General features: G+C 44.1%; 2 protein-coding genes across 2 annotated transcripts in view; one reads left to right on the top strand and one right to left on the bottom strand.

The window, feature by feature from the left end:
* Positions 1 to 10236, bottom strand: part of Osbp (oxysterol binding protein) — a 29706-nt gene extending 19470 nt beyond the window's left edge. The window contains exons 1-3 of the mRNA XM_032891661.1: positions 9668 to 10236; positions 5033 to 5241; positions 2049 to 2299 (exon numbers count right to left, since the gene is read on the bottom strand). Coding sequence (XP_032747552.1) covers positions 2049 to 2299; positions 5033 to 5241; positions 9668 to 10023 — 816 coding nt within the window. The 5' untranslated portion in view covers positions 10024 to 10236. The remainder of the gene's footprint in view (positions 1 to 2048; positions 2300 to 5032; positions 5242 to 9667) is intronic.
* Positions 10237 to 22772: 12536 nt separating this feature from the next.
* On the top strand, positions 22773 to 23222 carry LOC116891686 (60S ribosomal protein L27a-like). The gene has a single exon (XM_032892949.1). The coding sequence runs from the start codon at positions 22773 to 22775 to the stop codon at positions 23220 to 23222; it is 450 nt and encodes a 149-aa protein (XP_032748840.1).
* The last annotated feature ends 2115 nt before the right edge of the window (positions 23223 to 25337 follow it).

Genomic DNA, 25337 nt, shown 5'->3' with positions numbered 1-25337 from the left:
ATATATTACCTAAAGTTTTCCAGCACTACCATGAAGGACCTACTAGTATCAAACCATTAACAGATAAGAAAGAGGTCACAGAATGGGTAGGGTTTCCCTTGGTTATGCAGATAATGAAGGACTTGGTTGGAGTCCACATCTATACTGCCTTCTTCCGAGGCAGATTTCTTCTCCCTCAGCATTAGTTGAAGCGTTAACTTCTTTAACCCTCCTGGTACATGCTGAACACCTCCACAGCACTGCCTACATCTACTCTGTCACACATGGAGCTGCTCAGGCTGGCTTTGATCTCGTTTCTCCTGCCCAAGCCTCCAGGGTGCTGAGATTAACAGGCAGGTGTCACCACATCTGGCTTATTTTTAGTATGTACACAGCTTTGAAAGCCTGGCTACTATAACAACACAGGGATAAAAATTACAGCTCAGGCAACAATGCGACTATGACAGGGACACTGGCAGTGGACGGCTTACCTCTATCAAGTTGTTGAACATTTCAGTGTGTTGTGCTAAGGATCAAACCAGGGCCTGGAGCATGCTATGCCCACCACTCTACCACAGAGCTCCATTCCCCTGAAAGTTTGTCTCTGACTTCCAAGAGATCATCCCTGTCATGACCTTGGTGAGCTATAATTTCCCAAAGAACAAAGATAGGCAATTTCCAAGAGAAAAGGTTAAAAAAAAGGCTTTGGCTTTATAAAGCAGGAGTGTTTTATTTAGGAAAAAAAATCATACTAGAATAAGAAAAATAAAAAAGACTATCAGAGAGTTGACAACAATTAGAGGAACTGGGTTTGTTCCCCAGCCCCTATAAGGGTGGCTTGGGGCCACCAGTAAGAATCCCAGGGATCTGATGCCCTTTTCTGGCCTCCATAGGCACATAAGAGGTGGACAGACACACATATAGTCAAAACATCCATACACACAAAATACAAAGTGTAAAGTCTACATACTTATCATGGGTCACTGGTTTGTGGAATTATCAGGTTTCCTGGTCACTGAACACCCACATTAGCACTGACCTGCTGGTGGCTAACTAACACTAGGAAGTGGCTAACCTTCCTGAAATCCTAAAGGCAAAAAACGAATTTGTCTTCTTTCTGACTGGGGTAATTCAGAGTCCTGAAGGTGTTCACACTTAAAATAAAAGTTAAAGTGTTAAAAGTTACAACTACCATAACCTAACAAAGCAACAAAATGAGAAAAAAATTCATCACAGAAAAAGGTCTTTGATGTTCAGGCACCATAGGAACTAAACTACTTCTCACGGTCACTCTCTAAACAAGGGAAATCTGGCACTCATGAGGTAATTTAACCCATTTAATTAGAAGAGGGAGAAGCTCTGCAAAACCGTTTCTCACAGAATACTTGTCTCACTTACAAAATGTCCTTCAGTGTTTTTATGTGAAGGGAGCTAACATAACCCGTTGAGTGAGAATCAGTTAGCAGGAGAGGAAAAACAGCACTGTAAAACCTGGTATTCCTTTCATATACCTAGCAATTTGTCAGTAAAGCCAGCACTGCTCTGTATTTATCCAGTCTCTAGTGCCCACATGGAGTGTTCTAGAATCAAAGGCCCACACTGAACTAACTAGAATTACAAGTTCTGACAGTGCTTGAGCCAGGTCCTGCTCACCATCCGGCATGGGGAATGCCCTAGCAGTGTCGGGTCTGACTCCAAGGAGGAAGCAAGCAAAGAATACAACAGTGCAAAGGACTCAGAGGACAGATTAGGTCAGAAAGACAGAGCAAAGAAGCAAAACCACAAACGAACCCAACTAATAGAACCTCAGATGCCCTGCCACTCGAAGGCTGCACCACTGCACTCCTTACTACGGCCCAGAGGATAAAATGCCCTTCTGATCATGTGAGCAGAACACCCCTCCCACCTGGGCAGCTGCTCCAAGGCATGCAACGCACAATGTAAGCACCTGACGGTGGAAGCAAGACCTGGTATATTCAGTGTTTTCTCAGTTAGTACAAAGGGGTTGGGAAAGCACTACATTTCCGAGAGGAAGTGTCAAAGAGCCAGAGGGTACCATCTCTACTCACATTGATCATGGCATTGGATGTTATCCTAAAGAGTGTGGCTCGTTCATTGACCTGTTTGATTTTCTCATTGCTCTCAGCAGGCAGCTTCAGAGACTCCAGCTCGCTGAGGGAACGCTGCAGGGCGGTGCCGTGTTTAGCTATCAAGTCATTGCACGTGCTCAGGTCCTCCACTTTGCTGGAGAGTGTCCGGAGGGTATTCTGGAGCTCAGTCTTGTCAGTTTGTGAGACAGACTCCTCATCTCCTGATTCATCTGTAGGGATGCCAAGGTTAAGTTCTGCCTCTAGGATCAAGACTAAAAGTTGGAGTCCTGTCTGTCTGTCTGTCTGTCTAGCAAAACTATGCTTTACAATGTGCATTCTGAGCAACTGAGGGCTTGTCCTTCCTGAGGATTCCTCTAAAACAGTGGTTCTCAACCTGTAAGTTGTAACCCTTTGGGAATTAAACAACCCTTTTACAGGAGTCACAGATATTTACATTATGACTCCTAACAGTAGCAAAATTATAGTTATAAAGTAGCAACAAAAATAACTATGGTTGGGGGTCACTACAGCATGAGAAACTGTATTAAAGGATGGCAGCATTGGGCAGCTTGAAAACCACTGCTCTACAGTGTGGCCCAAGACCTACACTATGCAGACTTGAAGTACATTATAAAGATGCAAAGGATCCGGTCACACTTCTAGACATTTAGATTCAGATGGTGAGAGGCAAGGTCTGGGAACCTGAATTTCTCCTTTAAAATTATATTTACTTATAATTTTATATATATGGGTGGGGGTAGGGGATGTGTGCTACAGGGTACACGTGCATGTCAGAAAATAACCTTTGGAGTCAGTTCTCTTCCTCCACTGTGCAAATCTCAGAAATGGAATTCAGGCCGTCAGGCTGTCAGGCAGCAAGTGCCTGACACTTCACTGGACCAGTCTGTTTTCTTTCTTTTCTGTTTTTTAAAGACTTTATTTATTTATTTTATGTAAGTACACTGTATACTGTTATTGTCTTAAGACACACCAGAAGAGGGCATCAGATCCTATTACAGATGGTTTTGAGCCTGCTGGGAATTGAACTCAGGACCTCTTAACCCCTGAGCCATCTCTCCAGACCCAGAGTCTGTTTCTAATTGTGACCAAAGTAGTCCTAATGTACACTGAAGTTTAAGATAGAGAGGATATTATGGAAAACTGAATGGCTCTTAGAATTAAGAACATATAACTAGATCTTTCAATTCTTTTTTGAGGCAGCTTCTTATGTAGCTCAGGTTAGCTTTGAACCTCCTATGTAGCCAAGGATGACCCTGAACTCTTGATCCTCTTGCTTCCACTTCCTGAAAGGTATGACCACCATACCTAGTTATGCAGTTCTGGGGAATCAAAGCCTTCATGCACAAGAGGTGAGCACTCTGAACTGCAATGAGCCTTTAAACATTGAAGATTCCAATCTAATCCAAATTAGTATTGCAAATCCACCATTACCTTTGAGGTGGCACGCAGACCCTCTGCAAAATGGGTTGAGAATCGCAGAGTAGCTTCTTCAGATAAAGTCTTTCACTAAGAGCTATTAAAAATTTTCTTCTCCAAGGGAGAGCTAAACTTCATGATGAACTTATTTGACCCTACTCCAAAAGCAAAACAAGAGAGCTCTCAAATCATAAATCGAGTAGGAATCTGGGTTGTACCTCTCACTATCTGCTTTGTATTTAACAGTTTGCCACTGCAGACTGTCTTCCCAGCAATGTCACTCCTTTGTGAGTTAATATCAGCCCTTAAACAAAAGGAACAAGAAAGACCTGTCCTCTCTGCTGGACAGAGGTAGGGCCAAGGTCAAAACATAACCTGTCACTACAAACTGACAAAGCAATGAAGTTTCCTTCATGGCTTAACAGGTATTAGGCACTAAGCTAAGCAACGAGCAAACTCAAGCTGACACCTCAGTTTGCTGCCAGTGTGCAAGCTCAGTGTGATTATTAATATCTTGAGGGCAAATCCTATTGTTCTCTTTAGGGGAAAAAAAAACAATTTTTTTAAAAAAAGATTTTTTTTTTTATACTGTTTTAAACTGTGTCTGTGCCTATGCCCTTATGGGTCAAAGGTGGGCAGATCCTCCTGGAGTTAAATTCACAGATGTTGATGAGCTTCCTGACATGAATGCTGAGAACTGAAATCTCATCCTCCGCAAGAACAGGGTTCTTGCAGCCTGATAAGACTGTTTTTTAGGTCATCTATCATGACTGTTACAACTTTATTAGCGGATAAGAAGCTATCAGAGGCTGAGCCTAAAATTCCAGCACTTGAGAGATGGAGGCAGAAGGATCAGAAGTTCAAGGTCAACTTAAACTACAGACAAGAGTGAGTCTGAGGCCAGCCTGGGACATGACTGTCAAAAAAAAAAAAAAAAAAAATATCAAGAGAAGAGAAATTGGCATAGGTTCAAATTATGGGTTGTAAGATTCCTAATACCGAGCTAGAGCTAGAGTAACTATGTCTCAAATATTTAAGAAAGTTAACTGACATTACAAATAAAAGCACAGGCTAGGCACTAGTCATAGTGGAGAATGCCTTTAGTCCTAGTACTCAGGAAGCATGGGGTTCCAGGCCATCAAGGCTACTAGTAAGACCCTGAATCAAAAACTTTAAAACAAAAATTGTTAAGCATAAGTGGTATGCCATATCTTTAGGATCAGGGGTTTTCAACTTCGGCCAGCTGGTTCTTTGTTGGAGGGTGGACATGCTATTCTGTACCTCACAGGGCATTGAACTTCTAGTCTCTATATGCCAGTAACACCCCAGCTTCTTTTAACTAAAAATATCTCCAGACAATATCAAATGTCGTGTGTGTATATGCAGGTCTGAGCTCAGTTTAGAATCACCACTCAAGAGAAATAGCATACAAGAAGCTTGGAACAGCTAATGCATAGAACATAATCAAAACACACACTGTAGTTGTAAAAGGTTGTTTCCCAGGCCAGTGTTCCTTTGCTCCATACCTGACTCAGCCAGCATCTTCACAGCCTTGGCCTTGGCCAGTTCTAGGGCTGTCACCCAGCGCTGACGCTCTACTTCCGAGCTGGCCTTCAAGTGGTAGGTCTGAGCACCGCCATTGGAAATGATGAAGTTGCAAGAGTCTTCCACAGTGATGTTGGCTGTGGCAAGGTTGATGGTGCCTCGGCAGGTGTGCCTCATCTCTGCCTTGGACCTACCACAGCAAGACAAAAAGGCTAAACAGAAGGTAACAGACCACACATCTGCCCTGCTCTGCTTTTAGCCTCTTTTCATAACTCTGGCTTCGAAGTTAAGTAGTCTTAGGAAACAAATTCTTGTTTTATTTCCTCAAACAACTCTTGGAGATTTAAGCAGTGGGAAATTGCTTTCGGAGCTTGTAAGCATTATTTTCGAGTTGGAGTTTATTGCCCCACTGTTCCTCTTACCATTAGCTTTTAAAAACACAGTCTTTACTGAGCTAGAATCGCATAAAATATGAATTCAGAAGTTAATTAAATACAACCGACTGAGTTCTGAAGGGTGGAAAGGTGGATACAATCATGGCATCACTACCACAATCCAAGTGTGGAACAGCCCCTAGCTCTCTCAGGCCCATTTGCAGTCGCAAACTACGTTTTACTTAGCAAGTTATAAAACACTTTATAACCTTGTGCAACAAAAATTTTTGACACTCTCATTCTCTAAGAATAGCTCCATTTTTTATACACTGGCCACCCCCTCACTGTAAATCAGCCCAAATGGGAACGGGCATGCCATGCTTAGGATTACACTGCAGAAATGTATAAAAGGCAAACTGACCTGATTAGACTATTAAATATTGGTTATGGCTCAAATGCGAGAAATAAGAATAACTACAATAAAGAATAAAAATGAAAGAATCACCAGGCATTTTAATCTTTTGGAAAATGCAGCTTCCTAAATTCCAGGTTTTTATTGGTGGGAACTCCTAAGCCATCCTATTAATAGCCAGGAAAGACTCAGCAGGTCTGTACTCAAGAGTGCTGGGTGTAAAAATTCCCCCAATCTCTACTGACAGTACTATTAATAGACTAACTTCTGAACTTTACAACACTACTTGGTGACAACAAGCTATGAAGCACTGGACATAAAATACCCAAATTCACATTAAACATCAAAATCCCAGAACTACTGAGCACACAGAGAAACTGCCCATTTCTTCCTACCGCTGGTTATTATGTCACACGTTCAAACTGCAGTTTTCCCTGTCCAACTCAGAACATAAAGAGGTCAAAGTCCTCTGCCACAGTACAAAGCAGTAGAGCCAAGCAGCCAAACACACCTGGCACATCCAGAATTCCTACATGCCAGAAATGGCACACACCCTTCCTAGACACTAAGATTTAATATGTTTGAGAACGTCTGTTTACTGCCCCTTAAGAAGACAGATTTGCTGTTGTTTACTTTATCATGTGTTAACAATTTTTCCTACTTCTCAAATGTACTAATGAGCAATAAGAGATCACAGGGTGGGGGTGAGGGTCTCAAAGGACTGGCCATTTTCCATGCCCTGCACCTGCCACACTGTAATGTGAATCCCTGCTTTTTCTATTCTTACCTCCCCCACCCCCACCCCAAGTTTCGGTTACATTGTGAATAATGCAGGCTGAATTACAGATCACAGCTGAAGGCCAGCTCACCCTTAGTACCTGGGCCTTCTGTCACAGACCTCCCTATTGACACTCTCCACTAACTGCCTCCTGGGTCTCCTCTGACTCCACCATCTTCCTGCACCAAAGAAGTTTCTCAGATAATATAAAGTCTATAGGTGGTTAACAGACACTAAAAACCCTCAGAGGAGGAAGGGAGGCCTGACCACAGAGCTCTTAGGCAAACATACCTATGGTTATGTTTAGAACAGAGATAGGAAAGATTCTGCATCGAAGTTCTTCAGTCATTGCAGTATTACATGGTTATTTTCTGGCTAGAAAGTTCTTGCCTCAAAAGGCCAGATGAAATAGTAATTTAATCTCTAGAACCTAGAAGGAAAACCTACTATAGCCTGCCATGGGTGTTTTTGAGAGATATGGGATTCTGTATAAGAGAGTAAGTTATGGGGCATCTATGTAAATAAACATAAGATAAAAAGGCTTGCTCATGACTGTTCTATGTCATCAGACAATGGAGTCTATGAAGGAAACATGTATTTTGAAAATGGCATACATCAGAGACTGTAGGTTTTAGACATATGACATTCAGAGGAGGAATAATAACATAGCTAAGTAATTCTAGGAAGAAGATGGGGATCACAAGGTACCCTACTAAGAATAAACTGCCAATGCAGTAGAAAGGATGTACTTCACTGAAATTCTGGGGCTGCTGGGGTAATGAACAGATGATAAACTAGGCCCTGTTGATTGGTTGGCTTGTGAGTGGGACCATCCTTCTTGGCAACAGCAGGCTAATGGCATATTTTGCTATGTTTTTAGAAGGTGTTTTATGTGGAATCAGCTACTGTGAGAAAAAAGGTAAAAGCGGCAACAAATATGAAGAAATAGCAACAGGTTAAGTTATTAATATCCTAGGTCAACACTGATCAAGATTTATAATGATGAAACAATCAGGTATCCTGCAAAATAAATAATGTAAGAACTTGGTTGGATTAAAACAATCAGGGAATATTTTAATTTTTTTTAACTTTACTGTATTTTACTTGTCTTTTGCCTGCGCTTATGTATGCACAGTAAGTGCTTTTCTCCAACCCAAGACCACATATTATTAAAGTCCTTGGATAATACAGTTGGTTTTTTTGTTTGTTTTTCGTTTGTTTTGTAGCTCTGGCTATCCTAGAACTTGCTATGTAGACCAGGATCCCTCAAAATTATAGAGATCCACCTGCCTCTGCCTTTTGCTGAGATTAAAAGCTTGTTATCACCATGTCTAGCCCTCAATATACAAGTTTTAATACACGGAATCAATGTAATTAGAGATTTATGAACCAAGTCAGGCTATGAATCAACTGAACATTAGAATAGTCAATTAAAACAAGACATGAGCTTGAATAGATGGAAAAAACTCCGAGTCAAACTAAAACTTTAAATGTGTGTTATAATCCTAAAATGAGTTCTAAATGAGTAGGAGAAAGGGTTATATTAAAACTAATTCAGAATACAATAATGAAAATGTTACACCTATCAAACAACTAATGTTGCTTAAGCGTCAAGGATGAGGTAAGGCATTTTCTACGTGGAGAGCAATAAAAATGTTCCCAACAACCTCCACCTCTTGTCTTCAAGCTTTCCTTAAAACTCTGAGAGCCAAGCCAACGGTGTTCATGGGAGTTATTCATTCCTCCTGAACCTCCTGAAAGTAACCCGGTGAAACTGAAAAGAAATACAGGCCGAGCCACCACCCCCTCACCCCCCCACCCCCGCCCCAGGGTCTTGGGTTCCCATACTGGATGGCCTCTGGGAAGAGATTTCAACCAGAAATGTCATTATACTAAGCAAAGCCCTCTTAGAATACACTTCTGTACTTTATTGCACGAAACACACTGTAACACCATGTTTTAGGTAATTATCTCTGTAGCTAACTGGTCCATGTAACACTAACCTAAGTTTTAGGTTTCAAAGTATGAAGAGTAGTTTCAAATCCTGATTTCTCCAAGACCCTGCTAAGTCTGCTTCCTTGTCAAGAACATGGGAACATGTCCTAACTCCCAGGGAGCTAGGAGATCTAGGAGCACTGAATGAAATGTTGCATGTATGACATCAGGCCACAATGCACAGACGTTGGAAACGCTCTCCCCAAATCACCTCCCACAACACCTGCCTAGTAATATAAGCCCCAAAGTGTGTGACATGTTTATGACCATGCTATGAGTCACAGTAAGTATACGTTAACCATACCAAAAGAAGCACTGTGAATCGTCTCAAAAACATGTACTCTTCCTTTAATAAAACTTAATCTTAAGTAAATACTAAAAGGTGCATGGTGACTGCTGGATAAGACAATTATTCCAGTGAGAGGAGGTGGGGCAAGCAAAAGTAAAAGCTATGGTAGAGTATACATTCTGGACTGTCTAGACCGAGAGAAAGTAAACTCAGGCTTGGAGAGGTAAGACATATGGTGGACAGAACCCCAAAGTCTCCCTGTGTGTTGGTATTCTGATGTCTGAATGTGTGGACTGAGTATACTAAGCATGGGCAGATATATCAAGGGTGTATCAGAAATATTAAATTTTAGAGACTGGAACACAAAAAGTTAGGAGTTGGAACTTCCACTGTAAGTTCCTGAGGGACAGTGACCAGGCTCTATCTGTGCCCCTCCAGCCTCACAACAGTGCTTTACTTGCAGAATTAGCGATTGCACCCACGTGGTAGCAGAAATACAAAGGCAGAGCAGATGCTCTCCAAACAATTGCTGACAGGAAAGACCCAGGGATGGAGGCAGATGAGGCACTAGGGGCGGGCGACAGCAGGGGCAGGAGCAGTGTGTCAAATCTGCAGGTTCTGACTTTTGCAAGCTGTCAACCTGTACAGGTGACAGACAGCGACCCAGGGCGACCTTGGCAGTGAAGCGGGCCGGCGGAGAGTGACAGCGCGGGTCTGTGGGCTGCACAGGGGAAGGCCAGGTGAGCGCGGCGCCCCGGAAGCAGTTACCTGTAGTAGCTCAGGAGCCCGTTGCTCAGCACGAACCATCGACGCTGGTAGCCTTTGATGTAATTGGTCCATTTGAAGAGCCAGCCCTCTCTAGCCGAGCCCGAGCCCCCGGCGCCCGAACCGCCCGAGCCCGCGGCTGGCGGTGCAGAGCCCGGGCCGCCTGCCGCCACTCCTCCGGCCCCAGGGGCCCGGCCGCCGGCCGTCGCAGCCGTCGCGCCTGCCACCCCAGAGCCGGGCCCCGCGTCCCCGCGTCCGCCGCCGCCTCCCACAGCGGGTGGACCCGCACCGCCGCCGCTCGGGGCCGCGATGGCTGCCGGCCCCGGCCCTACCACTCCTCTCAGCTCGGTCGCCGCCATGAGCCGCCGCCGCCCGGAGAGACAGGACCGGAACCGCCTACGAGCTCCGCCGCCGCCGCCCGGAGCGCCCAACACGGCTAGCGTTTCAGCCGCCGCCGCGCAGCGTCCCCGCCCCGCCAGCCCCGCCGCGGGAAGGAGGGCTCGGCCGCCGGGAAGGAGGGCGGCGATTGGTGCCGCCAAGTGTCACTTGCGGAAGACCCCGCGGACATTGGCATTTCTCTCGGGCCTGTCATGCTACTCCGCCCAGTGAGAAGCGCAAGGCGCGACGCGTCCTCCAGGCCTGCTTTCGATTGGCTAAAGGGAAAGCCAATCAGGCAGGTCTACCAAATCATTGGTGGTTTTGCGAGGTCCGAGGACAGGAGAATGCCGAGCGCCTGGTCGGTTTGGCTTCCGAATGGCTAGTACTTCCGTCAGTCACTACAGTTTATGCTTCTGTCATTGCCACGTCACCCCCCGCCCATTGCTCTGCCCTTCATCCTCTTCCGCCCTTACGGATTGGTGGTTGGCATCAGCTGCTCAAGCCTTTCTACCAATTACTGGGCGTATCGAGGTAAATGGGGCAGAGTCCTGCCTTTACATACTCATTCTTATCTTTTATTGGCTGACACCTTTGTCTTTCACTTGTCGATGGGGAGGCGGGGCTATGTTTGGAGATGATTGGTTCTGGAAATTGTCAGTGAAAGCTGAAGTTGGCCGAGATAGCAAATAAATTCATGGATGCACGAGTGGGCAGGCACGTTTGCAGCTTTAAGGAAGTGATGGGCCTCTATAAATGTTCTTTGATGTGGGTGTGCTGTGGAATTCCCTCCTTCTGAATTAAGATTTGCAGGTGGCCTTAATAGAGATGGATGGTTCCTGGGTCTCTTAGGGATTCCCTTCTCTTGTCCTGCCTCCGGAAGAACCCAGAGAGAGCTTCCTCAGCCCCCTCCTGAACTCCCCCAATCCCCACCCTTTCTTGATTTACCCTCTGTCTCTTTATTCTAGATTGTCGCACACTTCTACTAAATCTGACTAAGTTGCTATTCTAGTTTACGAGGAGAATAGATTGTCAAAGACCTATTGCCTGCTTTTATATCTCTTTTTCCAAATCTAAAGACCCTTGTTAGGTTTAGTGTGGTAAAAACACAATTAAATCTCTTGTTTATTGTTGGGGCTTTGTTGTTTTGTTTTGAACTGGGTATTGAATGATTAGATTTGATCAGCTTAATTACAGCTGTGTTAGAGGTCACAAATTTCAGTAACTAATGCAGCATTGGGCTATTGTGAATTATTACTACAAAAATTGCCAAAACCTGTACTTTGGGGAATCAAACACCTATGACAGTGTAGCAGTTTGACCTGGCAGAATAGGGTTTAACTTTAATTTATTAATTTCTTCTAATTGTGTGTGTGTGTGTGTGTGTGTGTGTGTGTGTGTGTGTGTGTGTGTGTGTGTACACCTGTGTGCAAGTACTTGCAGATGCCAGAAGAGGGCATACAATCCTCTGGAGCTGGAGCTAAAGTTGGTGGGTAGCCACCCCATAGGAATACTGGGAACAGAACTCAAGTTCTCTAGAAGAACAGGGAGCATCTTTAAACATCTCTCTAGTCCTGGGAGGAAGAAGGAAGGAAGGAAGGAAGGAAGGAAGGAAGGAAGGAAGGAAGGAAGGAAGGAAGGAAGGAAGGAAGGAAGGAAGGAAGTGAATCTAGTCTGATTGGAAAGCCTGGCTTATCACTTTGGTTAAAAACCTTTACAGAAAACAAATGGAAAGAGGGAGGGAGGGAGGGAATTGTTATCATGCGGTTGTAAGAAAGTACATTTGAGTTTTGACCAACTCCAAGCATTTGTAACAAGTGGGAGCTGTGGTGCCACACGACCCTCAGTTCAGTGTGTAACCACAAAGGAGAAACACAGGAGATCTCACTGTCCCCGTTTGAACCCAGTAATCTCACATCACTGACCCAGAGACAACATTTTTATGAGGTCCCTGTGATATTGCAGCACAGAGTACAAATGTCATTTGTGAAGGAAACTGCCTTGCCAAAATAATTGAAACTGAATCAAATAAAGCCCATTTATAGGAGCTAAAGAAAGCCACTTAATGGTAGACCCAAGGAGACAGCCAGATGGAGAATGTGAGGTCTGGGGAGACGGCTCTGTGACTGTAGTGTTTTCTGCTCTTGCACAAGACATACTTAACTCAACTCAAACTCACAATCACTGGTCACTCCAGCTCCAAAGATCCAATGCCTTTGGCTTCCCCCGGCCCCAGCATTCAGGTGAACATACTCACAGAGAGATACACATAGACACACATGGTTTATAGGCACGTTGAGAACGTAGCTCACTTGGTGGGAAGCTTGCCTGGCATGCACAAGAACCTGGATTCTACCCCCAGCACCACTCACACCAGGAGCAGGAGGCACTCGATTTATTTAAGACCACCTCGGGTGATATAGGGTGATTCTGCTTGCTAATTAACAAACAGACTTAAAGGCACAATTAAATAAATACGGGACTGGATTCTGGCTCCGCAAAACAGACTTTGAGACTTTTCCAGCACAGTTATAAAGTGCGAACTGTCTCGTATTACCAGCCTGTTGTTAGGCAGTAACTATATTAGCTCAGTTGCTGATGTTGGAGATCTAAAAAACTTGGAAAAGTATATAGACATGAACCATTAATTTTCTTCAAAACGATTCAACACAAAAGGAGGAGGGGGGAGAAGGAAGACAGCCACCTAATCACTGTTGGTTTTCATCAGTGAGACAGAATAGCCCAGAAATGAATTAAGGTAAGAATTTATTAAAAGTTCCTGTTCAGGGTCTTGTTGCTCCATTATTCAAGGCCAGCCTGGGCTACACAGGGTGATTCAGGGCCTGTGTGATTAGAACGTAAAACACGGGGAGCGTATAGCGTAGCAAAGCACCTTCCTTGTTGGCCAACAGCAGACAGCTGGGGGGGTGGGGGCAGGTCCCCAGGGGCCAACTTCCTCCTCCAGTTTCCACCACTTCCCTGCTCTCCATTCAAACTTTGACTCCATCAAATAAATAGCTTAGTCTGGGAGCTGGAGTGATGGCTCAGCAGGAAGAGTGCTTTCTGTTCTTACGAGCACTGAGGTCCAGCACCCAGCAACCATCCGGTGACTCACAACTGTCTGTCATTCCAGTTCTAGAGGACTTGATGCTTCCTTTGACCTCCGCTGGCTCCTGTACCCACATACTCAGGCACACATGGGAGTGCATACATTTTAAAAAATAGATTTTCACATACTTATACATGAGTTCATGTTTATATTTTAAAATATATCTTAAAAATAGATTAGTCTATTGATTAGTTTAAAGCTCTCATCAATCAATTCCCTCTCAATGACCAAATCCACAACATGGGGGAACCAAGCTTTCTAGGAAGGAACTTTTTGGCAAGCAATTCCACATACGTAAATCATCATAGGAGTGTGTGTGCTCTAAAGTGTGCACATGTGTATATGTACACATTTATATGTTTACCTAAAAAGGAAATATAGCCAACACGGAGCGGGGAGGGGGCATTGTGTCATTGGTTGATTGTTTTTCTCACATACCGAGTATACGAGTGCTTGTATTCCAGTTTTTGCTTTTGTTCAAAAAGATTTTAAAACATCTGGGCATGGTGGCCCATGACTTTAATCCCAGCACTTGAGAGGCAGTGGCAGGGGCATCTCTGAGTTCAAAGCCAGTCTGGTCTACTGAGCTACTTCCAGGGCAGCCAGGACTATGTGGAGAAACTGTCTCATAAAAAATACTGAGCTGAGTTATTGATATCACTCCACACTGCCTCCAGAATAGCACTCAGAATTTTCAGTCTGGCAAATGATGCCCTTTCATGCAGCATCTCTGACTTTCATCCTGCTTTTGTCCCCAGCTCCATTAAATGGATCTACATACCTTCTCCGGGTAGTCCCTGGGCTTCCTCTGCCTGGAGCCTATGTATAGGCTTCCTGTCCATCCAGTGGCCAGTGTGATGATAGTACATTCTTACAGAGTCTCCCCTGATTTCCAGAGCTGTAGCAATCTCCCTTCTTCAGGGCACAGACTTTCTCTATGATGTTAGTGTTCTAGGTGTTAGTCAAAATACCAGAGGAAAACAACTTGAAGAAGAGGACACTGATTCTGGATCATAGTTTTAGAACTCAGTCATAGCAGTGGGGAGCAGGCAAAGCTCACCTAGAGGTCACAGGGGAGTGGAGGCAGGGAGTGGGCAGAGACAATATGCCTGTAGTGACTGGAGGTGGGTGGGTGGATGGGCATGTTTCTTTCTTTTTTTCTTCTTTTATTCTATGTAGTCTGTGGAATGGTGCCATCCACATTCTAGAGGAGATTGTTTTTAATCCGTTAGTTAACCTTCAATAGAAATGCCCTCATAGACACACCTAAAAGGTATGCTTCGCTGATCCATTTATCTATTGGTCGAATCAAGTTGACAGCCAAGGTTAACCATTGTGGGGCTGGAGAGGGGATCTCAGCGTGAAGAGGGTTAAGATCCTGCACTCTTCTTGTAGAAGACCAGATTTCTGTTCCTAGCTCTTGCATCAAGCGGCTTACAAATGCCTATAGTAACTCCACCTTCAGAAGTATCCAACACTCAGAGCTCCAAGGAAGTCATAGACTCATACTCACATGCATACACACACACACACACACACACACACACACACACACACACGCACACACACACAATTAAAAAGAAAGTTAAAATAGTTCTTAACAATTAAAAAAAGTTAAAATAGTTCTTAAAAGGTTAATCATTGTATCTTGCCTTATAAAATTTTCTGTTTTAGCTGTATCTCTTCCACTAGAGGGTACTCCCCCGACCAAGGTACTATTCATTATCCTTGATTTCCTCACAACAGTGCACAGCCTACATATTAACCCGTTCAACAGTATTACTTGCACGTAAGTTATCAACTTGAAGTCTCAGCCATGTTCTGGAAGAGCAGAGTCGATATAAAAGTAGATTGTCTCCTTGTGAAGCATGAAGGATCTGAGGGTCAGATGCATCCGCAATAGGGAGCACACAAATGAACATACCAGCATTTGTACAGAGAAAAGATTTATGATAATCATACAGGCACAGGTAGGGATGGCAACTGGAGTGTTCTGAAAGAGTGTAATAGAATGAGAGTAAAGGGTGTAATTTGTTTCAAAGAAGAATAAATGTAGCTGCTTGATTTCTAATGCTGATTGGGTCGCCCAAAACAGTTTGCAGTAGAAGGTCTGCAAGTAGCTCCTTGTAACCTGACTTGGGTTAATTCTGATTGGTAAATAAAGATGCCAACAGCCAATAACTGGGGAGAAGAAACAGAGGCAGAGTTTAGGATTCCCTGGTGTGGGACTTGGAGGAGGAAGGGGAAGGAGAAGAGATACAGTGCCTGAGGAGTGTACAGGGCAGAGATACAAAGCCACCATGTAAAGGGGCCCAGAGGGCTGTTCAATTGGGGCCCAGAGCAGCCAAGATGGAACATAGAATTTAGTAAGTAGTTACTCAGAGTTATCAGTGGGAGGTAGATTCTAATGGCATGGAGGGTAGGCAGCTGCCCAGCTATTGTGCTGCCTAAGACATATTAAAATATATAGGTTGTGTGTGTGTGTGTGTGTGTGTGTGTGTGTGTGTGTGCTTGCCTTTCATTCCAGAACATAAACCATTGATACAGGTAGGAACCCCATGTGGGGATTTATTAAAAATATAATACTACGGGCTGGAGAGATGACTCAGTGGTTAAGAACACTGACTGCTCTTCCAGAGGTCCTGAGTTCAATTCCCAGCAACCACATGGTGGCTCACGACCATCTGTAATGGGATCTGATGCCCTCTTCTGGTGTGTCTGAAGACATTGTACTCATATATAATAAATAATAAATAAATCTTAAAAAAAATATAGGGGGTTGGGGATTTAGCTCAGTGGTAGAGCGCTTGCCTAGGAAGTGCAAGGCCCTGGTTCGGTCCCCAGCTCCAAAAAAAAAAAAAAAGAACCAAAAAAAAATATATATATATATATATATATAATACTACAAATAAATAAACACCTTTAAAGCTATAATCTGGCAGTTGAGGAAGAGTTAGGAAATAATGGAGATATTCATGTAAAAAGGTCTGAGGAAGAAAAAAAGACAGTGGACCCAGGTGGAGACAGAACATGGTACTTGGAGACCTGAAGGATCTCTTATGAAGTTTGGATTTCATTTTTAGTGCATCGGGGATCAATTAAAGCAAATGACCTCAACTTTTGTTTGAAAATTACCAGCGGCTGGGCAGAAGATGTACCACAGTTACAAGAGTGCTTGCCTAGCATACACAAAGCTCTGAGCTCAACCCCAACATTCCATAAACTGAGCGTGTGGCACACATCTGTAATCCCAGCATACAGCATTTGAGATGTGGAGACAGGAGACTCGAAAGTTTAAAGTAAACTCCAACCCATTTTGTGCTACCTGATATCCTGCCTGGAACAATGAACAAACAAAACAAAACAAAAAAACAGCAAACAAAATAAAGCAAACAGAAACCGATCACTGAATAGTGTAGCAACAAATATGGGAAGAGGGTGACAGATTTCACACCACTTTGGAATTAGGATTGGTGCATCCCAATCAACGTGCATGAATATAAATATCTGAAATTACTATTTAGTGTTCTTATGGAGTCCTGACCTCGTCTGTGTGGTCAGACAGTTACCTCTGTGATTTTTTTTAAGACTCCTCTTAATACCCCTCTGGTTGAGATTTGTTATTCTTGCTGTTTGTTTGTTTTGTTGTTGTTGTTTGTTTGTCTTTTTTTGTTGTTGGGGATTGATTCTAATGCTTTGAATTAATCCAACTCCCAAAATCAGGAATCTGTTTGTCCAAATGCTGAAGGTATTTGTCCCCAATTGTTTTTTGATCCATTAATAAAGAGCCAATGGCCAATGGTTGGGCAGGTAGACTGAGGAGGGACCTTTAGATTTTCGGAGAAAGGGAGGACAGGGAGAATCACCATGATTTGGAGAAGAGGGATGGGACACAGAGTTGTAGGAGAGAAAACCAACCAGCCATGTAAGAATTTGAGTAAGTGGCCACTGGCCACTTCCCTGATTGGGCCTGGGGTAGCGTGGGAAGGTTTAGGAGTCTCAGGAGTATGGGGGTCATGAGGGGAGTTTGCAAGCAGGGGAAGGTTTAGGAATGCCCAGCCTTTGAACTAGTCATGCCATGTCAAAAATTAACTGGAGCGCGCATGTGTGCCTGCCTGACTACCTGCTTGCCTGTCTGTCTGTCTGTCTGTCTTTCTTTCATTTTCAAATCCAGATCAATCACTTGCCTCTGCCTCCTGACGGCTGGGATTAAAGGTACACACCACCCTGCCTAGCTGGGAATGTATACATTTGAAGAAAGATCTGTGAGCAGCTTTTTCCCTTTCTTTTTAAGCTTTTTTAAAGTTAACATACAAAGAATTAGGTTTTGTTATAGCTGTGTGTGTGTGTGTGTGTGTGCGCGCGCACATGTGTACAGTGGGTATGTGTGTGGATACATGTATGCTTGTGCTCAGAGGTCAGCCTTGGGTAGCGTGTCTCCAGCCCAGTCCACCTGTTTTTAATCACAAGGCCTCTCACTGTGCTGGAGCTTCCTGATCCAGCTACCCGGGGTGGCCAGAGAGTGCTACACATCTGTTTATCTCTACTTCCCAGCACTGAGATTACAAATGTGTACCACCACATTCAACTTTTTTTTTTTTTTTTTTTCTTTTTTTTTTTTCCGCTCTACCACTGAGCTAAATCCCCAACCCCTCAACTTTTTAAATAAGGGTTCTGCGAATCAAATGAGCTGGCGGTTTTTCATTGTTTGTTCTGTTTGTGTTGTTTTGTTTTGTTTTCTCAAAGCAAAGCCCTTAGATGATTATCATTCCAGTCCCTGTTATATAGAATTTTCATGCAAATACTTTGTTCCTAATACTCCCTCCTCCCCTCTGGCTGGACCCTTTCTCCCCTCCAAACAGTCTTCCATTCTGATTTCCCGTAATGTATATTCCATTGCTTTCTAGTCCTTTTTTATTCTTTCTTCTGAGCATTATGTTTTTATATAAAACATGTTTCCTACTTGTCGGTAAAGGTTTTAAGCTTAGTTTTATTATGCATGTTGGCAGTGGCTGCTCTACAGCTCAGTTTTTACCGTGTGATAGTTTGCTAATGGTGTGAATGTTTGCAATGGTGTAAACCTTGTTAGTATAAAGCAGTGTGGGAAGTGGGTGCCCCAATTTCACCCTCACTTCACTTACAGAGTTGATAAAACACATTGTTGTTGGGAAAGGTAATCTGTTGGTTTTTTTTTAATTTTAGTTTAGTTCTTGATTGTGTGTGTGTGTGTGTGTGTGTGTGTGTGTGTGTGTGTGTGTGTGTGTGTGTGTGTGTGTGTTCAGTCAAACTATTTACCATATATAGCTCTGGATGGCCTGGAACTTGCTCAACAGACCAGGCAGGCTTTGAACTGAGAGAGCCATCTGCCTGGTGTTACAGGCTGTGCCACCCTGCCCCAACAACTGATTTGTTCCTTTGAGGGACAGCAGGAGTCTCTTTTTAAATATGAATGTGAAGTAATTTGGGTTTGTCTTAGACTGAATTCTCCCCAGGCTCTCCTAGGGGGCATCCCTTCTGTGCTGAAAGCAGCGGGCAGAAGGGTCAGAGGCAAAAGAACACTGTGCAATGGCTACAGAGACCCTCAGGCTCCGCACTATCTGGACTGGAGTCAGCTTACTTAGCTGTTCCGTCCTCAGAGTAGATGGGGCTCAGCCTTTTCCCTGCAGATTGTCCAGGAGTAGGCAGTCCTGAGAAACAGACTCGGCTGTGAGCTGTCAGCCACCAACACTTGCAGCTGAGGGCGGTGTCAGTCCCTAAGGCAGGCACCTAGGAGGCCTCTCTCCAGAGCATCCCGTACTGCATGAGCATGTCCCTCTCTCAGGCCAAGACTTTTATCATTCACCTAACCTCCACAAAAGAAGCCAATGGAAGCTGTACTGGGTAACCCTGTTGCTGCTTGCCAGAGGTCCACTACTCATTCCTGCTCTCCCTGTGAGATTCGTAAAGCCTACCTCTTCTAGGTTCTGTATTCAGAGTGGGAAAGAGCTTGGAGAACGAGTTCTATTTTTGTGATCACTGGGGACTGGTCTAATTTCCTTTGCTTGCTGTCTAACTTTTCCTGGAGCAAAGGCTATCTCCATTCTAACCTTCCTCTTTCGCTCAAGTCTGTGCAAGAGAATGATGTAATTCACTGAAACTAAGGAGACACAAAGTGAATTCGTCAAAACAGATCCTTTGACAGAGTCTCGAGGGAAGGAATGGGCCTTCTGTTTGGGGATCATTAGGTACAAGAACCACATGTGGTGTGTTTTGTGTCTAGCCACATGGGGAATCAATGTGTTTTTAAATAAGGAGAGCTTCACGTGTCCCTCACAGGAGGCACCATTCACCTACTTATTCACCAGTTATGATGTCCCAGGGCCTCAATAACCTGGACTCAAGTCCTGGTTTTGCTAAGTAAGTCCAATCTTGGGCTGTTTATACAATGGCTCAACAATTTTCTCATCTCCATCTTAGAAACTGTTTCGTAAGGATTTGGGGAAGGATTAAAGAAAGCACAGGGAATGTCCCTGGATATATGGTACTAAGTGCTAACTGTAATTAGCGATTTTGCAAGAAGATCATTAGAGCCCAGCATATGTAACCCATGTTGCGGTTTGGATTAGAAGTGTCTTCTTTCCCACGGGCTCATATGCTGACGGATTGGTCCCTAGCTAGTGGCCATAATGAGAGGTGATGGGATCACAGGGCTTTAGCCTCATCAAAGATTAATCCCTTTGTAAGGTCAAAGCTGAAGGTGCTATCAGGAGATGGGGCCTAGTTACAGGAAGTAGGTTTATGGGGCCTGGAGGCCTGTTTTGTAGGGCTGCCTCTGCTTCTGGACTCTCCAGCTGCTGTTCCGCCTCCTCCTGCTGTGAGGAGGCGCATGCTCCCTGCCTTGATGCTGCGTCATCACGCTTGGGCCCAGAAGCAACGGAACCAAGTGAGCGTGGGCTGAGCCCATGAGACCAAATCAGCCTTCATCCCTTAGGCTGTCATTATTGTTTATGTCATTTATTTATTTTTGTTTATGTGTGGAGACATGAATGCTTGCTGGTCTGTGTGCATCCCACATGCAGTCAGTGTCTGTGGAGGCCAGTGAGAGTACCAGACGCCCTGGAACTGGAGTTTTACAGGGGTCAGGCACTACACAGTTAGGGTGCTGGGAATGACACTCTGTCTTCTGAAAGAGCAGCAAGTAATCTTGTCACCGAGTCTTCTTTCCACGACTCCCCAAGTTGTTTCATTACAGATATGCTGTCCCAGCAACTAAAAGCTCAGTGTTCATTGAGAGCATCAGACATGCTGCAGGGACGCTACAAACACTTGAACCTTGTAGACGCGGAAGTTGGTTATTATTTTGTGTGAAGCAGCTTTACGGACCATGCCACGTATCGCTCCATCCTCACTGTTCTGCCTGTTTTTTATTTCATTTCATTTTATTTTTTTTGAGAGAGGGGCTCTCTGTGTAACAACCCTGGCTGTCCTGGACTCACTTTGTAGGCACAAGGCAGGCTTGGACTATTCATAGAGATCCTCCTGCCTCTGCCTCCTGAGTGCAGGGATTAAAGGCCTGTGCCATCACATCCAGCTCACTTCTATGAGGAGCGCAGCTGAGACTGAAACAAGTCTAGTCCCTTGCAGAGGCAGAACTTCTGTGTGCAGACGTGGATGTGACCGGGCATGTCACATGTCACATGTCACATGTCACCATGCTTTGTAGTTGTTTAGTTTTTGCCCTTTATTAACTCACAATTTTGTTTCAGAATTTTCTTCTTTAAATCCATTCTGTTACTGTTGTTTATTTACGTGTATGTACATTCCACTGTGCTCGTGAGAAGTGAGGAGACAGCTTCTGGGAGCTTTTGGGAGCTCATTCTTTCCTTCTGCCTGGTGGGTCCTGGGGTTTGAACTTCAGTAATCAGGCTTGGTGGCAGGAGCCTCTTCCTGCTGAGCCATCCCACCTACCCTAATTTAAAGATGGGGAAGAAAAACAACTCCAGAAAACATCCAAACTAGGCCTCTCACAGGGGCTAGGAATGTGGCTCACTGTGTAAGGTGGACGCCTTGCATGCGCACATTAGAAAATGAGCGTGATAGCACATGCTTGTAGTTCCAGCACCAGGAATATATGGCCTGTGTGAGGCCCTGTTTCCACATGGAAAGGTAAATAGATAAATAATAAACCAACAAACAAGGGCCAGTGAGGTAGCTTTGCTGCCAAGCCTGTGACCTGAATTCCTTCCCCAGAACCCACAGAATGGAAGGAGAGAACAAACTCCCTCAGGTTATCCTCTGACCTGCATGACTGTGTCATGATGTGTGGACCCACAGATAGATAGACTCTCTTCAAGCTGCACAGCACCCATTGTTCACACCAGAAAAGCATGTTTTACATTTCAGAGAAGATTGGAGGCTCCGGGTGAGGAATCTGTGACAATTAAAATGTGTATTTCTGGGATGGAGAGATGGCTCAGTGATTAAGAGCACTGTCTGCTCATCCAGAGGTCCTGAGTTCAATTCCCAGCAGCCACATGGTGGCTCACAACCATCTGTAGTGGGATCTGATGCCCTCTTCTGGCCTGCATGCTTACATGCAGGTGCAATGCTGTATACATAATAAATAAATCTTTTTAAAAAAATGTGTTTTTCTTAATAGCACTTAATAAATTCTAATGCAAAAATGACTGCAAAAGTCCTTTGCAGTAAACGGCTAAATTTGCAATAGTAGAAGCCCAGTTTGCAATGGATTGGACACAACACTTTCACATGCAAAGAAAGGTACAGGAAAGCAGCTCTGTGTAGGTATAAAGGCTCACAGTGGAGGTTCCCTGAAGTCTTTAGACAGACAGCTTCCTCCATCCTGTACTGTTTTGCTGATAAGGTTACTTTTTGCCCCCAGGTGGCTACCACCAGAGCTCCCTTTCTTTCTAACTTTGAGTAGGCACCTTGAAGAAAACATGGAGATCAAAAGGCAAAAGCCCCTCTCTGCCTCATATTGTTGTGTCAGCATATAAGTTCCCAGCTCCTGACCCAGTCTCCATTGCCTACCTGCCTGCAGCCATGCTCTCGGCCATGACAGGCATGGACTCTTAACTCTGTAACCATAACCATGCCTCCCGAGGCTCAAGGGATGAAGCAACATCCAAGAAGAATTCAGTTACCAGAGCTATCATAGTGCTTCGGCTTTCATTAAGTCCAAAGAACAGGACCCTTTGAAGTGAAGGTGACTGGGGCCAGCGCAGTGACCACAAGTATTTGAATAGTCTTGTACAAGCAAGCAAGAATCAAAGACGCCATGCAAGGTTTCATCTTTAACGCTGCAAAGAGACGTAATAAGTTATATAAATTTGCGGCTTATTTTTGGTTTTTCGAGACAGAGTTTTGTGTGTGGCTTTGACTGTCTTGGAATTCACTTCATAGACCAGGCTGGCTTCAAACTCATAGAAATCCTCCTGCCTCTCTCTCCCAAATTCTGGTATTAAAGGCATGCACCACTATGCCCTGCTCAAGGTACATAAACTTTTATCATCAAGAGAAAAAAAAATGAGTATTTTAAAAAATGCAATTGAAAGAAGAAACCACTGAAAAGAAAAGACATAGAATAAGAAAAAATAAATCCCCTCTTTCTTTTCTGCCCCCGCCATGCCATCCAGACTGAGGAAGACCCGGAAACTCCGGGGCCACGTGAGCCACGGCCACGGTTGCGTCGGTAAGCACAGAAAGCGCCCAGGAGGCCGCGGGAATGCTGGAGGCGTGTGTCACCACAGGATCAACTCTGACAAATATCATCCGGATTACTTCAGCAAAGATGGCATGAGGCATTACCACCTGAAGAGGAACCAGAGCTTCTGCCCAACTGTCAACCTGGATAAATTATGGACGTTGGTCAGCGAGCAGACACGGGTCAATGCAGCAAAAAACAAGACTGGAGCTGCTCCCATCATTGATGTTGTTCGATCAGGCTACTACAGAGTTCTGGAGAAGGGGAAGCTCCCTAAGCAACCTGTCATCGTGAAGGCCAAATTCTTCAGCAGAAGAGCTGAAGAGAAGATAAAGGGTGTTGGAGGTGCCTGTGTTCTTCTGGTGGCTTAAGGTCACTTCAGAGGTTAATTAAATGCAAACATTTTCAAAAAAAAAAAAAAAAGAAAGAAATCAACTGTAAAAGAAAGGAAGGAAGGAAGGAAGAAAAGAAAGAAAGAAAGAAAGAAAGAAAGAAAGAAAGAAAGAAGAAAAAAGAAAAGGAAAAGAGAGGAAGGATTTTTGTGGCTAAAAAATTAGACCAGCAATTAGGGGAACACTGTGAAGATGTTCATACTGAATTGGTTCGTGTCTGGGAGGAAAGATGGGTAAGGAGTGAAAAGCACCAGATAGCATTTAGCAAGGAGCTGAAAAGCAAGAGTTGGTGGAAGAGCAGATATTTACAAGGCTCTTCTGGGAGGAAGGCAGGTTAAACAAGGGAAAACGAGAAGCCCCAAAAGAAAGGAGACAGAAAGGTAGGAAATACACAGGTGGGGCTGAAGGCCCAAGTCCCCAGCATCCAGGAGAAAAGGCAGGCTGAACTGTGAGGGAGGGAGAGAGGTCTGCCTCCTGTAGCACAGTACACAGGTCCAAGTGTAGAACCAAAGAAAAGCTCTAGACACAGAAGACAAAACCAGAAAACCCAGAGCATTTTTGCAAAAAGCCTTGCAAGAGAAGACAAAGTCTATGCAGCAGGAGCACAGAGAAGAGGGGGCTGGAGCACGAACCTGGTGGGATGGGCCCTTCAGGACTTAGAAAAGGAGGCAGATAGAAATAAGCAAGCGAGAGAAGGCATGGCAAGACAACAGGAGGTACACCATGGATATCTAATGTGGCGATGAAAGGATGAAACCGCTTAGGAGAAAGTAAGACAGAACACTAGAGGACTGGAAGGCGAAGGAGTTGGTTGGGGACGATCAGAGGTTGGCACATAAAAGGGGGCAAGGATGGAACTCATGAATGGGGATGTGTGCACAGGGAAACCCAAAGTTCAAGAGAAGCATAGGGAACTGAATTATATGTCTCCTCCCCACTTGCCTTTATTTCTTAAAAGTTAATTGTTTGGTTAGCATCCAGAATGAGGGGTTTCACTGTAACATTTTCTGTCTTTTTGTTTAAAGATTTATTCATTTATTATATGTAAGTACACTGTAGCTGTCTTCAGACACACCAGAAGAGGGCATCAGATCCCATTACAGATGGTTGTGAGCCACCATGTGGTTGTTGGGAATTGAATTCAGGACCTCTGGAAGAGCAGTCAGTGCTCTGAGCCACCTCTCCAGCCCAACTATATATATATATTACCATTACACTTTCTCTCACTTACCCTTCCCCATGGCCCTCCCTTGCCCTCTTTCCCCTATGCTCATACTTTAACAACCAAAATATTTAAGTATGTGCCTGTGAAGTGCATACTAATGGGGAAGGTGGAGCCCTGCCCTGTTCAGGAGCATTTTGGGAAGTCTTAGCAGATGTGCTGGACAGTGGTTGTAGTTGTAATCGAGTTTCCTTTTCTCTACTATTCATGTCCAGGGTCCTTCTTCTCTGCCTTTAAGGACAAACCTATTATGTGACCATTAGAAAAGATCTAAAATTGTTCAGAAATGTAGATACAAAATATGAAAGCTTATTATAATTATACCTTACAAAGATAATCACTGTTTACAGTTTGTGTGGGTTCTTTCATTGTCTTATTATTTTTTACAAATATTCTAAAAACTGTTAATGACCAACAACTTGATACCTATGCAATTAATTTGATAGGGCTGTTGTAACGAACCTTAGGTTTATTGAGTAGCTTACCCACTTACTGAGTAGAATCCCCACTTCACAGTTCATTAAACTAGAACTCTAAGACCAAGGTGATTTTTTTCTGAAGTCTCTTTCTTTGGCTTTCAGATGGTTGCCTGTGTCTTCCTATCTCCCACTCTGCCTGTTTGACACCAGCCCTTGGATTTGATCCCACTCTAATAATCTCATTTTAATTCATTCTTCAAATACAGTAATATTCTGAAGTACCCAAGGCTAGGACTGGAGGATTTGTTAGGACTTAGAGCTTGGGAAATACAACTTCGCCACATCATGAATTCAGTGCTGGGATATACGAAAGCTATGGAGCACAGTAGCAAACAAAGCCAGCACCAGTCAGTCTGTCACTCAGCCTAAGAAATCCAAACAACCAACTTCCTG

The sequence above is a fragment of the Rattus rattus genome, chromosome 2, assembly GCF_011064425.1.
Source record: "Rattus rattus isolate New Zealand chromosome 2, Rrattus_CSIRO_v1, whole genome shotgun sequence".
NCBI lineage: Eukaryota > Metazoa > Chordata > Mammalia > Rodentia > Muridae > Rattus > Rattus rattus.
The sequence above is the reverse complement of the archived record's forward strand: the minus strand, read 5'-3'. Positions and strand labels throughout refer to the sequence as shown.

Excerpts from the sequence above, each read along its gene's own strand:
- LOC116891686 (XM_032892949.1), top strand. The coding sequence starts at position 22,773 with ATGCCATCCAGACTGAGGAAGACCCGGAAACTCCGGGGCCACGTGAGC.